The sequence below is a fragment of the Vicia villosa genome, linkage group LG5 (genome assembly GCF_029867415.1).
Source record: "Vicia villosa cultivar HV-30 ecotype Madison, WI linkage group LG5, Vvil1.0, whole genome shotgun sequence".
Classification (NCBI taxonomy): Eukaryota; Viridiplantae; Streptophyta; class Magnoliopsida; order Fabales; family Fabaceae; genus Vicia; species Vicia villosa.
This window is the reverse complement of record NC_081184.1, coordinates 2,739,186-2,755,598: the sequence shown is the minus strand read 5'-3', so window position 1 is coordinate 2,755,598 and position 16,413 is coordinate 2,739,186. Positions and strand designations below refer to the sequence as shown.

At 31.8% G+C, this 16,413-nt stretch overlaps 1 protein-coding gene across 1 annotated transcript; it reads left to right on the top strand.

The window, feature by feature from the left end:
• The first annotated feature begins 1,167 nt into the window (after positions 1 to 1,167).
• On the top strand, positions 1,168 to 11,557 carry LOC131601146 (uncharacterized). The gene is made up of 16 exons (XM_058872904.1): positions 1,168 to 1,359; positions 2,408 to 2,705; positions 2,793 to 2,921; positions 3,004 to 3,211; positions 4,253 to 4,399; positions 4,703 to 4,777; positions 5,132 to 5,203; positions 5,837 to 5,908; positions 6,684 to 6,755; positions 6,903 to 6,974; positions 7,621 to 7,692; positions 8,128 to 8,199; positions 8,612 to 8,755; positions 9,636 to 9,707; positions 10,246 to 10,392; positions 11,020 to 11,557. Exons 2-16 carry the CDS (start codon positions 2,511 to 2,513, stop codon positions 11,202 to 11,204), a joined length of 1,734 nt encoding a protein of 577 aa, XP_058728887.1. The 5' UTR covers positions 1,168 to 1,359; positions 2,408 to 2,510; the 3' UTR covers positions 11,205 to 11,557.
• Positions 11,558 to 16,413: the final 4,856 nt, after the last annotated feature.

Here is a 16,413-nt window from a genome sequence, read left to right as displayed (position 1 = left end):
AGTAACGCAACTTGTTGTCCCTTTCCTTATATTTTTGTATAAACTTTATTATGTACTAACTAGGTCCCTAAATGTAAGAACCCCTAGGGTAAATTATGTTAATTAAGAGAGTTGGTTAGAATATTAAATGTATTAATTATTTGAATGATTTTATAAGTTCATGAGTGAAAAATAATTAATGTTTATATATGAGTATTTATTACCGATGGTAGAAAAAAATCTAATATAATTAAAGATTTATTTGAAATAAAAATCAATGCACTTTGAAAATTTAAGAGTATCTTATAAAAATGGTAAGAAAAAGAAAAAAAAATTCAAGAGTGTTTTATAATTAGAAATAGATGAACTCAAAAATATTTGGATGAGATTGTAAGTCATCTTTTCAACAGATTCTAGATTCGAATTCAGCCCTGAAAGTGCAAGAGAGTTAAATTTTATTATTGTCCTATTTAGTTTGAGAAATTACTCATTACAATTACCCCAAGACGGAAGTAGTACTCTCTCTCTGGCCATTATTATAAGCAAATATTATTTTTTTAGATTCATTGAATAATAAATGTATCTGGTCTTTTATGTAGACAAGATACATTCATTACTCAATAAATTTAAAAAGAAAATATTTGCTTATAATTTAGGCCGGATGGACCGTCCCATAATGAGTGATCAAGCATACCATTTCACACAAATTAAAAAATGGTATAAAAGTAAGAAAGAGAGAATATCATTTTTACTATAGTACCCTTATCATGTATTTAGAATAGTGAAACTTTTATTAATTAGAAGATAAAATTAAAAAAACTGTATTAAAAATTGAAATGGATCATTTATTTTGGGACACCATTTTATTTCAAATGGATCATTCATTTTGAGACAGTGAAAATAAAAGTTTATTGTAATTGTAATTATAATTATAATAATAATAATAATGATTATGTCAGGATTGTTTATTGATAATAGTAATTGATTAGTTAATTGTCATAAACATGTAGTACACGAATCAATCAACGAGATTATATAAAATGAATGGCAAGAATTGCATCATTACGTGCACATAATGCGCAAGGCACCCAATTCGGGTCCCACTCACTCCTCAACTGGATAAAGCAAATACTATTTCTTCCTTTTCTTATCGAAACACCATATTCGCCACGTGTCACTCGATCGTTGGTTCGGAAACAGGCTCGGTAACGAGCCACGTCGCATTCGCGGGTTTTCGTTCAACAACCCCACACCCCCCACTTCACGCCACTCTTATTATTTTCTTCTTTCACTCACTTTCATGCTTTCGCTTACAACTAGAGCCATTCGGTGATCGCTTCGCTTTGATTCTTCTTCGTCTTCTTCACCGATCATGTCACGGTAACGGTTTCTTCAACTGAATCGTTTTTCGTTCATGCGTTTTTTTTTTTTTCATTTTTGAATTATTGTTTGAAATTAGTTTATCTCTGACTGTGATTAGATTATGTTTATTTCACTCTATTATTTAGATTTTTTTGCTCCGAACTTTTAAAATTTTACGAGCATGAATCATTTTTTGTATGAGAAAGGTCTTTCATTTATGCGTTCTTTTGTTTCCTTTTTTGAAATTAGACGGTAAATAACCGTCAGCCGCGATTTCGGTCGGTACAGTTGTTGCAACACTGATTAGTGTGAATTAATCACAATTTGTTTTTTGATTTAAAAATACTGAATAACATGATACTGTTTTGTCGCGGCCGTTATCGCTTTTTTTAAACCTGATGGAGTCTCTCCGGTTTGATTATGTTTACTTTTTCTTTTTCCTCAGTTATTTTGCTGTTTTTTGGTTCAGAGCTTGAATCAGTTTTTTCATGAGAATCGTCTTTAGCATATGAGTTTTTGTTGCATTTTTAAATATTTGTTTGAAATTAATTTGTAGATTTTTTAAATTATGATGTGCTTTAGCTTTACTTTTAGTTTTGAGGCTTGTATGATGGAATCGGTTGGTTTTATATAGTGATAGTGTTTGTATGTTTCTAGAAATAGATGTTGTGGAGTCTTCTTAAGATAAGACAAAATATGGAAATTTCTTGTTATGGTTAGGTTTATTACATTTTTCGACTTTTCTAGCTGATTTGAAAATTTCGATCTTTAGCTTGGTTTTTAATTAGGTTTTGACTAAACCGTTTAAAGAATGTTTATTGAATCAGTTTCCAGTGGCAGTGAGCTTAATTAACCGATTATTGGCAAGCTATTTTAGTTCATTATTTGTTGAAAATAAATTATAGTTTTTTTTTGGTTGTAATTTAATTAACTCACTAATGTAAGTACTTATGTCATGTCACAACATGCAAAGAGAACTCTTAATTGAGTAAATTGTTTCAAAACGACGTAGTAATTTCCTGAATGATCAATTTGACTAATAAAATGTATTTGTTCTCTTTGACAGGGTGAATTTGGTTTCATACATGCATTTTTGGTTATTGAATTGATGATGCTAGCGTTCTGCTTCTCTTTTAGTGACATATTTTGATTACTACAATATTTCGACTATGGGTGGAGCGTGTTCTCGGAAGCAAGAGGGGGATAATGAAGATAATCTTAGTAGAGGATTTTCAAAGAAATATTGCAAATGTGGGAGTTTGAAATGGTGGACATCATCGTTTTCTTATCCATCCATGGATTTACGCACACAAAAAGGAGAATGTCCATCACTGCTGGACTTGTGTGTCCAGAAAATAAGTGAGGTATTGTCTAATTTTATGATAAGTTTTCATTGTCCATCCAGACTCTATATTTTGATCTAAGTTACGTGCAATCTTTATTTGACTCAGGATTTGGATAGACATAATACATTTTCTATGCTGCCACGAGATATAAGTCAGCAAATTTTAAATAATCTGGTCTACACTCGACGTCTTACTGGTGGTTCTCTTGAAGCTTTTAGAGATTGTGCTCTCCAGGTAAATCATATTAGATTAATTATAAACTTGACTCATCATATCTCCTTGATCTAAGTGGTTAGTTTTATCGCATAATTGCCAGGATCTGTGCTTGGGAGAATATGCTGGTGTTGATGATTCTTGGATGGATGTCATCTCATCTCAGGGTTCATCTTTACTCTCGGTAGATCTTTCTGGATCTGATGTCACTGATTTTGGATTGACTTACCTTAAAGAATGTCAAAGTCTCATTTCCTTAAATCTAAATTACTGTGACCAAATTTCAGATCACGGACTGGATTATATCAGGGGTATTCATCTATTCTTATATATGCACTTGGATGTTGGTCCCTTGGCATCTTTGTTTTGTCTTTTATTCATCTAAAAATAGAAGAATAAAAATTTCTTATCAGTGTTCTATGGCTAAACCGTACCCATGCATTAGTGTGTAAATGAGTATAATACATGTTGTCTTATTTTCACTCTTCTTGATAGCACATTAAAAATTAATCTAGCATACTCATGCTGCCGGTAATAAGAATGTTACTTTTATGACAATAACTACTATTAGGCCTTTTCTTAGAGAAGTCTTTTTTTTTTTTTATATAAAAAAAGTAGTCATGAAAAATGATTTCTATTTTAAGAACATCTACCATAGTGGTCGATTAGGTCAGCAAGTGTTTGGTCATTTATTACATTTGAATACTATTAAGCACTTGGATTTAGAAGTAAATGGTCTCTGTCTGAGTTGAATTCATGGCAAAGCATTATGGCATTGTTTTATTACTTTAATCTATGCGGCTGACCTCACCTTGTCAGAAAAGGCTTGGTTGTTGTATCATTAAGCATTTGGCACAGTTAATTTCCAAATTTGGAAATGGTTTTTAAGCGAAAATTCCTCATGTAGCTTTCTCTTTTTCAGAAAATTTATTTATTAGTGACGCACCTAGTTCTAATATATCCTTCAGCTATATTGAAAATCTGCATATGAACATCCTATGCAGATCATCTTCATGAAATATGACTTTTACTAATATATCATATTCCAAGAATGAAATTCTGCATTGGTGAAGCTGACATGATTATTTTCACTGAGAAGATATTTTCGATATACCTACCCATTTACTAATCCAAATTGAACAAAATGAAATCTGCAGTGTGCCTGAAATGATTTTTGTACATTCAATGATTAATATGTCATTAGTTCCATTGACCTCTCTGCCAAGCCTTTTTGTCGTATAATTTTTTTAAAAATTATTCATCTGGCTCTTGTGATGTTACTTATGTCTAAAACCGTTGTCTATAGATTGCTTTTATTGGTGGTTTACAACATCTGTAATGGCATATTCCAGGTCTGTCAAACTTGACATGTTTGAGTTTTAGGCGAAATGATTCAATATCTTCTCAAGGAATGAGTGCTTTCTCTGGTCTTGTTAACCTGGTCAAGTTGGATTTGGAGAGATGCCCTGGGATTCATGGAGGCATTGTCCATCTTCAAGGTTGGTTCTAAAGTGTATCTTTGTGTGAAAACTAAAGCTTTACCAACCAATGCTCTTTAGTGAACTTCAACTACTCTAGTTATTAAATAACATGCAAAAAAATGCTTAGACGGAACTTTTTGTGAAAAGTAAACGACTTGCTATTACTGGATAACATTTATATTTGTATATGGGCATAGCAGAACACAAATATGAGGATAGTAAAATGATGAAGGGATTCTATTACAGTATTTGTGCGTGCAGCATGGATAGAAACCCAAATTTAATTTCTTCATAACTTCAATCAATTTATTTATTTTTCAGGTTTAACTAAGTTGGAATCTCTCAATATGAAGTGGTGTAATTGCATAACAGATTCTGATATGAAGCCTCTATCAGGTTTGTTGCAATATGCATCCTTTTGGTACAATAGCTCAAAAGTTTACAGAAGTTTTGTTGTCAAGACTTTCTTCGACGCCGTTAGTGTATTTCCACTACTGAATAGTCCATATTCAGGTTATTGGCTTCATTTTAAGAACCTACACAAATTCCACCTAAGTTAAACTGCCCTGAGTGAAAATCTACAAACTGTTTTATTTCTCTAGAAACAACAGATTGCGACAACTGTGTTTGACAACCGTATACTTGTCTGTGTATCTTTATCTTTATCTTTATAGAAGAAATCAATGTCATCTTATTGGACACATAGTTCTGTAACTAATTATACATCTATTTGATTCAATTTGCTTCCAGAACTTGCAAGCTTGACAAGTCTAGAGATCTCATGTAGTAAAGTCACTGATTTTGGCATCAGTTTTCTAAGAGGTATTGTACCTTGCCTTTTATTGTGCTGTTTCAGAGCAGTAGGGATTATATGATTATCTTATACCAAGTTTATGGGTTATTATGTTGTTCATGTGTTTCTTATTTCTCTGTGACAAACTGACAATGCCCGTTTATGATTTTTTTCTCTCTCTTGGAGCATGTAATTAATTGGAAAGAGATAGGTTCAACGCCAAATTTTCATTATCATCAAAATATTTGTGGTTGTGTATAAAAATGCAAGGGGTGATTGATGTTTGCACTGGGAATCACATTTCTGTATAACAATATTTTCTTCAGCCAAACAATTCATAATAGAAGATTTTGAAGAGTATATATTGCTATCAGCAATTATCAGCAATCTTTTTAAGAACAGATGTTTGATTTTGAATATCAATTTAGTTCTATTTTTAGAAGTTTCAGTTAGATATTCAATCTTATTTGTGTAAAAGCCAGTAAGAATTTTTGATCCATTCTTAAAAAATATATTTCTTTGATGATGTAAAGATTTTCCAATTACCTTGAAACATTGATATTGTTAAGTTGTACATCTTAGTGCCATTGCAAGATTTCACTGCTTACCTGTTAAAATTAGTTATTTTTCTTCCGTTTCAATCTTGTCTTGGTTCATTCCAGGATTACAGAAGCTTGTCCTGTTAAATCTGGAAGGGTGCCTTGTATCATCTGCATGCTTGGATTCTCTTGCAGGTTGAATTCCTTCATAGAATTTTAAGCTTACTCTGATAATATTTTAGTTATGCTAATATTTAGGGCATAATTTCCCTATTTATCCCATGAATGCTCTATGCATTGTTCTTTTGACTGGGTGAGTGCTTTAAGATTGAAGCTGAAACCTGTTTAATAGGATGTCTTGAGCATACCATACCACTCCATGAAGACTCTGATATTAGCAGTCTGCTACTTGTGAAACTTAAAAGAAAAAGACGGGGGGAGGAATGTGATTCTACTCAGAAATATATATCTGAATTTTATTCATTATTCATTGAAGTTAGTTTTCCCGGTTCGGAGAGTAGTGGGTCCAACTCCAAACCTTAATGCTTTAACAAAAGGAACCAAAATGTTGTTTCTAATAGTGTCCAACTGTCCATAAGTATTTCTCTTTTCCCTTTTTAGTGGCATTGAGTTTCTTTTAATTTTTTTGAAATGACAAGTGTTAGTAATAAGCTGTTAGAAATGTTGAACCCACAACCCATATTATCTCCAGCCCTTATATTACTCCTCAAAACCACCTTGTCACTCCTATAGTAGCATTGAGTTTCTAATGGTATGTGTTTCCTTGATTCATTTAAACAGGTTAAAGTATAAATATTTAGAAACAACTGCTATTTGTTAATATTATCATAATAAAATGAACTCTGTTCATTGGATGTACAAAGTGCATGTTTCTCCAGTATATAATAACTTAATGAGGATGTAATACCCATTGGATTTCTAATTCAGTATTTGTTATGTTTCCTGCCAGAGCTTCCTGCACTGTCAAACTTAAATCTTAATAGATGCAATATTTCTGACAGAGGGTGTGAAAAGTTTTCGAGTAAGTTGTTAAGAATTCTATAGCTAATTTTTTCAGGCTATAATTACATATTTTGCAGGATGCTTATTGGATTCAATACTCTTTCTTTGACTCCATAACAATTATTGGGGGAATGTCATTGGTAACATAACCTTGTTTTTTTTACAGGAATGGACATGTTGAAAGTATTAAACTTGGGATTTAATGACATAGGAGATACGTGTTTAGCTAATTTGAAAGGTGATTTAAAATATTGGATAAATTATCTCTTCCTCTCTTTATTCCCCCCACCCCCACGTGTTATGGCCAGCTAGGGAGCAAAACATCACCTTATCTATGGAGTGCATGATGTGAAGTCATAACTTAATGCCAAATTCCCTAATCAGTTCCAAATAAATGCATAAAAAATAAATTATATAAGTATGAATAAATAAAAACTTGTTCACAATGAAAGGTTACTCGATTTGATGTAAATACTTCTATCTTTTTCTCAAATATATTTTGTTTTTATATTGGATTGATAATGTGGACCTGCTAAATTGGGAATTGATAATGCAACTTCTGAAATATGTAGTGTCATACACGACTCATTGTGACAAACCTCCCTTTCTAGCATTTATATAGGCATGTCGTAATAACTGGTTCAAAACATATATATTGTTAGCATTTTGTGGAGTTACATGTTTATAATCTTGCTTGCAGCAATTGATCTTGTATTAACTTATTTTGTACAAACTATTAACTTTCATGTGCAGAATGTCTGCACTGGTAAAAGAAATAATATAAAAATGTAAAGTCTATTTGTTAGAGTAGAATAAAGATAGGTATATTTGAAAGTGGATGATTGTATCTAACAAATTTGTTACTTATGCATACTTTTGATCAGCATTGTCAAAGTTGGAGAGCTTGAACCTTGATTCATGTAAGATTGGTGATGAAGGATTGGTGAACTTGGCAGGTAAATGCTTGAATTCACTCAAATTTCCCTCTCTTGTACACTTAGTTCGGATGATGAAAGAGATAGAAAACTATCTCTGTTTGCATGGGTAGATAAATTATCTCCGTTTGTCTGGATGAATGGAAAATTGAATAGAAGCCAATATAGAAATATGGATAGCCAGTTTTAACCTTACAAGGAGACGAAAGAAGAAAATGAGGGTAAAAATGACAACATTCGTATTTCTCCAAAAATAAGGGTAAAAATGGAGTTTTTTTGTGGTCCCACAATAAATGATGGTAACTTGGAACATTATCTACATTACAGTTGCCATAATTGGTTCCAAATGATGAATTTAAAGAATGATTATGTTCCATGTTATTTGTCTGTCATTGTAAATGCACATTTCTATCTTAAGAGTAAGTGTAACTCACATTTTCTTCACAATGCTTCTAGGTCATAAACAATTGATCTGCTTGGAATTGTCTGATACGGAAGTTGGAAACAATGGCCTAGAGCATTTATCAGGTTAGTTCTGACACTCAATTATTATTTGCAAAGTTTGTGCACTTTGAAAGAAAAACTTATGGGTGGACTTGCTATTGTGTCTGACCATTTGGAATTGATTTCTGTTTCTCTCTGTCTCCTGCATTTTCTGTTGCATATTTTCTTGTTGAATTTAGCTTTATCCCTTGTTAATTTTGAATGGCAAGTGCTGATGATTATCTTAAGGTGATCTCTTGAAATGGTTTAGTTATAGAAATTAGGTGATTCTAAAGACTTATTTTAGCATGAGATATCGTGACGTAGATTTTGTTGATATCTTTGCCAATGACTCTAGTGTTCCTTTTATTACTCTTTTATGACGTAGAATTTGTTGACTATCTTTGCCAATGACTCTAGTGTTCATTTGATTATTCTTTTATTCTATTTCTTGTAGGATTGTCAAATCTAGAGAAAATAAATCTGTCCTTCACTGCTGTTAGTGATAGCGGTTTAAGGAAATTGTGCGGACTCACATCTCTTAAGTCACTTAATTTGGATGCTTACCAAATTACAGATGCTGGACTGTTAACCCTTACTAGTACGTGTTCTATGTAATATTTACAATTCAACTATTGGTTTCCTTATTTCAGTTTTTTTTTACATGACCTGCACTCATCTTCAATCTAATTGATTTGCTACCAATTTTTTTATAATCCAATAATTTCATAGCCTTTTCCCACTAGACTGGGTTGGCTATATAAATTAAACAATTTCATGATCATTTATAATGGCTGACTATTTGAATCCAAATTTTCTTTATGGTTTGACCTAAGGGGCACTTGTTTCAAGGTATATAATCATATTTTCAGGAATTAAGTTCCTAGGGATACCTAACACAATTATCTGGAATTTTATTTGTAGCTACAATTTATAAGTAAGTTTGGTAAGTACATAAAGTGAAAGTGTGAAGTTATAGTTGGTTGAGTTTTGAAATAATTTTTGGTCCCATGAAAATCTTAGATTCCCACACTTTATCACGGGAATGAAAAGAAGATGGTATGTGTGAAGTAAATTCTTAGGAATCAATAATTGTCGGAATATATTTTTAAAATTTATACCAAACATGAAAATTTTACATTACTGAGCGTACTTTTCCAGTATTGTTTTGCATACCTTGATCAACCCACACTTTTATAGTTTTCATCAGTCTCTCTCTACATCTAACTTTTGGACCATCCTCAATCTGATATACCCTGTTTACCCTCCTCTCTATTGGTGTTTCTTGATCTTCTTCACACATGCCAAACCACCGGAGAGACTTAAAAATAATTATCATGAATTTTAGCAAGTCTTCCCTTGAAATTACCATTTTTTTTCTTTTCCAGACATATATTTGATTAATTCTAAGCGTCAAGTATTATGGCTTTCTGGATTTCTCTTAATTTTGTTACATGCATCATTTGAATTTGCTGATGCAGGTTTGACTGGCCTCACTGACCTTGATTTGTTTGGCGCTCGGATCACAGATGTTGGGACAAATTATTTGAAAAGTATGCAACATGCCATTGGCGTATTTGCTTACTACAAAGTGATTAGTTTTTGATATATTGTCTATACTTTTTGGTTTTCTTATATCTTTTGGCCATTTATTTATTTTTGCTTGCTTTTATATAAAAAAAAGTGAAATATGTTGGTCAGACGTATTTTTCAATATGCATGATCTTGATTTGATCTGAAATGTAATTGGAAAATGCCTGCCTCTCTTTTTCAATGCTTAGTTTTCTTGAAATATATTATTTTTGGTTCACGAGTTTGATCTGATCACTAGTTTAAGTAGTCATTTTTAACTCCCTCTGTTCTAGTCAAGATTTGTTAGACTCGGTTTGAAACAATTAAAGTCCTCTGACTGACATTCACAGTAGCTTTTGATGAATTTATTTTGTCAAATAATTAATCTCCAAATTCAATCTTAATTCTTGTGGTCAGCTGAGTTCTTTAGAATGAAGTGCATGTTACTGCTGGTTCTTTGATTGAACCAATGTCGATTGTAATTTGAAGTCAGTTATTTTTTAACTTATTGTGAAACAGAATTCAAGAACCTAAGGTCCTTGGAAATATGCAGTGGTGGATTGACAGATGCTGGTGTGAAAAATATCAAAGAGCTTACTTCGCTAAAGTGCTTAAATTTATCACAAAACAGTCACCTTACGAACAGAACAGTGGAGTTAATTGCTGGTAATTTTGCGGACCTCTGTTTTTATTTGATTATTGTGGTTTCATTTTGGTTGCTTCATTTATCTCTTGATCATGTTGAAAACCTAACTAGCCAGGTGTTAATGTGAAAAGGAAGTTTTAGGGCTTGACTCATTTATAAGACTTGAATTGATGCCTTTTGTTTAAGGTTGTCTGTTTGTGAAAATCCTAAATGCAACAATTAGTTTGTTGTTCAAGGTCTTTCTAGTCAGGAAATGTATGATTATTTATTCAAATTCCTACACAAGACATCTAAATTCCACAATACACACTAATCTATGCCAAGGTTGGTTTGTGATTGTCATTGCTTTCTGCTGCCGTTTTCCAAGTCCTATTTACCTGAGTTGTTAAAAGTGTAGTTTCTTCAGAGCTTTGTATCGGCAGTTCTCCCATTCATTTGCTGGAACAATATTGTATTTGTTTTTTTCTTTCTTTTTTCCAATAATATATCGATTTCTTTCACAATCAATGTCATTTCCGATTTTCATGAAAAGGGGGCTATCTAAATGGATGTTGTTTTCTTTTACATAATTCTTGCTATTCATTCTACAGTTTTCTTCTACATTTTATTGGATGTCTGCACTCACATATTTATGGTCACAATTTCAGGGCTCACTGGGTTGGTTTCTCTGAATCTTTCAAATTCTCGCATTACCTCTGCTGGACTGCAGCATTTGAAAACGCTGAAAAACTTGAGATCTCTGACATTAGAGTCCTGTAAGGTGACAGCAAACGACATAAAGAAAATTAAATCAACACACTTACCAAATTTGGTAAGCTTTCGGCCTGAGTAGTTAGTCAGGGCTGTGTTCTACTCTATGTATATATAAATTGCATTGATATGCATACTAAAAAAGCATAAGACAATTTCAAAATGTACATAAGCTAATTAATGGCTATGTGGAAGGTACGAATTGCCTCCCTATGGTACGGAGGTTTTTTCATTCTACTTTATGTATGTAGGTGTTGCAAAAGAATGATGCTAATGTATATATGCTGCGCTTTAAAATTTTAAGGTGACAAATTGCTGAAAAACATGCTTTAAAATTTTAAGGTGACAAATTGCTGAACATTAGTTCATCAATATGTAGATAATAAATATTTCTTTGTATGTATGAAATATAAAATCAAGTGTTTAGTATTCCAATTTTATTGTCTAATAAGTTGATGTCTTGCCAATTTTTTTGTCTATTGTTATATTTTCTTATTTTATTAATAAATTTAAACTTAGAACTAATTTGGTTGACGAAGAATATTATTGGTATTTAACTAAATTTCATGGTATCTGAATTTGTCTTGGAATTTTGGTCTTCTCTTCATTTTCTTTGGAGGAGGTTCAGATATTTGAAAATGTGATAAATAATTTAAAGGAGTAAATGCCAAAATAAAAAAAATATCGACAAATATTAATCATAAACATACTTATATCAAAAAAAGAACAAACAAAATATAAGTGTGTTTGTTTCAAGGTTTAAAAATATATTATTGGAAATATAGCTATGGGATTGTAAGATTCCCATGTCATGGATGATTTAAGGTTTAAAAGATTATTTCAAGATATTTTTTATTTATAGGAATCTTATTTACATATGAGTTTTTTATTTTTATTCCAAGGTTTTAAGAGTGGGAGTATAAGATTTTCATGGGAATAAATGTAATCAATTTTAACCTTCCACTATCACTCATATTTACTATTATTTTTTAATTTTTTTATAATTTAAAATAAACACAAAAATTATAATTATTTATAGGAATCTATATTCCTACCAAATCCATAAGTTGGAACAATATTCTCAAGAATAATAATTCTAGATATATTATTCTAAGAAATATTATTTTAAACTGTGAAACTAACACATACTAAGTGTGTAAATAGAGCAAGAGCTATCCTAGGGTTTGGGTAGTCTTTCTAAAATAAGTTGTAAATGATTTCCAAAATATAATTTGGAAATTGTAATTTTATAATATGTATATGAATTGTTATTGATTTAGTGGCAGTTGAGATATGTGGTTCGATAGTAAAGTTTAACACCGTGGACTCATAAGTCAGGGGTTTGAAAAACAATATTTGAATCATTCTTTTACTTTTCTAGTGCACAAGAATAAATTAGAGAATTTTATTCGGTAAAATATCGTTGATCGATATGTTTAATGTGAATGTGCGATTCATGTTAAGGTTTTCAAAGTATCCTGAAGAGGATTCGCCGGTTAACTCATTTGCATCTAATTTGCCTAAATTGGTGGAGGCGAATCGAACCTAAAGTTTAGTGTAAACATACGCTTTGGAATTTATTTTGTGCAGCTTTCATCGTACTATTTTCATCTTCTTCTTATTCATGTTTTGCAGCAGACCCTCAACACAAAATATAACAATCTTTAGGTTCGATTTATGATTCATTTGTGTTTAATTAACAACTGAAAAATTTGATGGAGAAATGAACAATCATTCTTGTTTATTTATGATCACGGTGAAAGGTACACATTTTTATTGTATGATTATATGATATGGTTATGAAATTAGCTGCTTATTCGTGAGTATCGATTATTGTTAAGTGATTTGTTTCTATTCAATTGGTCGCATTGTCATGATCATATTCAGTAATTGTTTAAAATTATGAATATGTTTGAATGGAGTTTTCTAAAATATGTAAATGTTTGGGTACAATTCATATAGGAAAAATGTTGGTGATTTTAGTATCATCAATGTATTTTGGTAATAATGTGATTTACTGTAGGCCGATGCAATTATGCGTTAAGCTTGAAACGAGTTAGGGTAGTGCGGAGTGCACGATCGTAGAGCCAAACGTGCAATTGAATACGAATAATAGAAACGGGGTTCCAAGGGGCGGAGCCCCTGGCGGGGTGCGGGGGAGCGCCCTGCCGGGGTCCAAGGGGCAGCGCCCTTGGCTGCGGTGCGGGGCAGCGCCCCGAACGAAAATTTCGTTTGAATAGTTGCACCCTTTCCCAACCGACATAACCGTTTTACCGAACAGGTGCGTCGTTTCCCAACCAACATAACTGTTTTTACCGAACAGGTGTGTCATTTCGGTTTCTATTGTTGATCTCCTATATAAGGAGTCATTTGGCCTCGGTTTCGAATACGAAAATATACTTCCTCTACATTCTGATCTGTTCTCCATTGTCAGAAACAGATTGTTCTTCGAGAATTATCCCCGCAAAGATTTCGTGAACCCAGACAAGAATAGGGTCGAAATACTTTGTTCGGAAAGTGAACGAACAAGATTCTTGAAGATATCCAGGATTAGCATACCTATATCTAACAAACAACAATTTTTTAAATTTATTTCTTTATAGTTTAAAATTGTTTATTTATTTATAGTTTAAAATTGTTTTGGGGAATAGAAAATTTTAAAAGACATACGTGGGACATGAACTCATTAGAAGTGTCAAAACCACTATACAATCTCATAGTACTTGTTTTAATGTCTTTGTTAAAAAATAATTCACACGTAGTTTTTATTTTGTGCTACTATTTGATGCATGTAACTTAATTGTGGTTGCCATTTTTTTATTACTATATGTGTGTATGTCGACCTTTAAATTATTTTGGTGGTTTCATACTTTGACTCATACGTTGAGAGAGTAATTGAAAATGGAAGAGAATAATAAAGATAAAAGTTATGATGATATGTTTAAACTGATATTTGTCTATGTTAGACTTAACATATGTTAGATTCAAAAATACATAATTTATATGTGAATTTTGATAAGCATGATCGATATGTTTATTTTATGATGCATTAATGTGAAACTTGACATTAAATTTTGTTTATGAATATTGCTCATCATGAAGTATTGGATTTGCATTTAGTTAAATTATTAGTTACATGAAATAAAAGTTAGTCATGACAAATTTGTATGATCATGGTTGTCGATTGCTATAAATATTAAATGCATTAAATATATTTTGAATATATTTAAGTGAAATTAAAACTTCAAAATTAAAAAGGTTTGCAAATGAAGAATGACGTAAAATTTGTGTATATGACAAAATGAATGACAAAAATGTCATGATGATAGTTTGTCGAAACTATCAAGAATGTAGAATATATTTTGCATATGTTAAATGTAATAATATGACAAAAGTGTCATGGTTTAATGATAGTTGGTAAATGCTATCAAGAGTACATAAAATATTCATAGACATGACTATTTGAAATAGTAAATATTGAAAGGTTATTAAAGTTTGGAAAATCTTGCAATTCTTTGACGAAAGGATTGACAAGGATATGATGTCTTTGGATATAATTGAAAAGATCTAAGACGTTATTAGGGATGTGGAACAACCCATATATAACTAATCATCGATAGTGGAAACTCAACTCACACTTGATTAAGATTAAGTCTTGAGTTCAATGATGAAAGTAAACTATTAGAATGATTGAAGTACTTGACGGTAGATAACATACCAAGGGTTAAAAGTACTTGAACCATAAGAATAAATATGGTAGGATGATGTTTTCCTCTTAATAGACACATAGCATATGTTTGTTAGAATGCATGATTATGAGTGCGTTTCTGATATAGTCTACCTATATGAGAATGAAGTAATGCCGCTTCATAGAGTTCAAGGGCTTGACTCTTAAATTCTCATGAAAGGAATATGAGACACAAGGCCTTATTAAATGTGTCATATTAATAATTCGATCAATGATACTGAGATTTCATGTGCAAGTTATGCACGTTTGTTCTAATGAATAATTGATTTAAAGCTTGTCTACCAATTTGTTTGAGGATGAGTGAAAATTTAACTTACTAAGTAATGGTTCAAATCGTAAGATATCTTTATCTGAAACCATGAAATTTCCAGAATAATGGATTTAGATATATTTTGAAAATGGTGGGGGATTGTGTGAGAAATTTCCAAAATATATTTGGAAAGTTGCAATGGTTAAAAAAGACCTTTTAGAGAAAAGGTGTAATTCTTTACAATTGAAGCAATGTAATCATTCATGAACAATATCTTTCAAAGGGTTGTTTCCCTTCACCAAGTGGCATAAATTTCTCTATAAATAAAGATAATTTGTAGACTTAAAAACATACAAAAATAGCATGTTTCAAGTGCCAAAAACAATATTTAAATCACTTTTATTTTTCTAACGCACAAGAATAAATGAGATAACTTTATTCAGTAAAATATAATTGATCAATATGCTTAATGTGAATGTGCGATTCATGTTAAGGTTTCCAAAGTATCCTGAAGGGGATTCGTCGGTTAACTCATTTGCATCAAATTTACCTAAATTGGTGGGGGCGAATCGAACCTAAAGCTTAGTGTAAACACACGCTTTGGAATTTATTTTGTGCAACTTTCATCGTACCATTTTCATCTTCTTCTTGTTCATGTTTTGCAGCAGACCCCAATACAAGATCTAACATAAGTTAGGGTTTGTTCATCTCATATTGGATGGCATCAACAGTTTTTTAAGTTGTCAGATCTTGAAATTGACGATTGATGGAAGCAGCAAATGTGCCAAACTCATTCCTTAGCATAAACTAAGGGTCAAGTGCAAGTGGGGATTAAGGGAGAGTCTTCTATCATGCTCTCATGCTTTGTGAAAGTTTCATGTGAGGAATCACGATGGGTGTGTGAAAGCACTGGATATGATGGGATTTGATAAGAGGGATCATGGGTTCAATCAACATAAGTTGGAATTATAGTTGGGTGGTAGTGATGGTGATGATGACACTGATGGTGATTTTTGGTGAGTTTCATTTGGGAGAATAAGAGCGGGAGAAGTTGTGTTCGAAACAATAATATTACAATGGAGGGTTTAGAAGACTTACTGGTTCTTTTAAATCTTTTACTGAAAGGTTTAAAATCTTCCTCTTCTTCTTATTTTGGTCTTGAGGATAAGGGCTTTGAAGTGAGGCCCGAAACCACTTTTGCGAGTTTAAACGTACTAGGTTTGTGGCGTCAATTTCAAAACCAATTTTTCAAAGAGCATTTGGATGTAATGAATTTTCATATCAGTTAGTTGA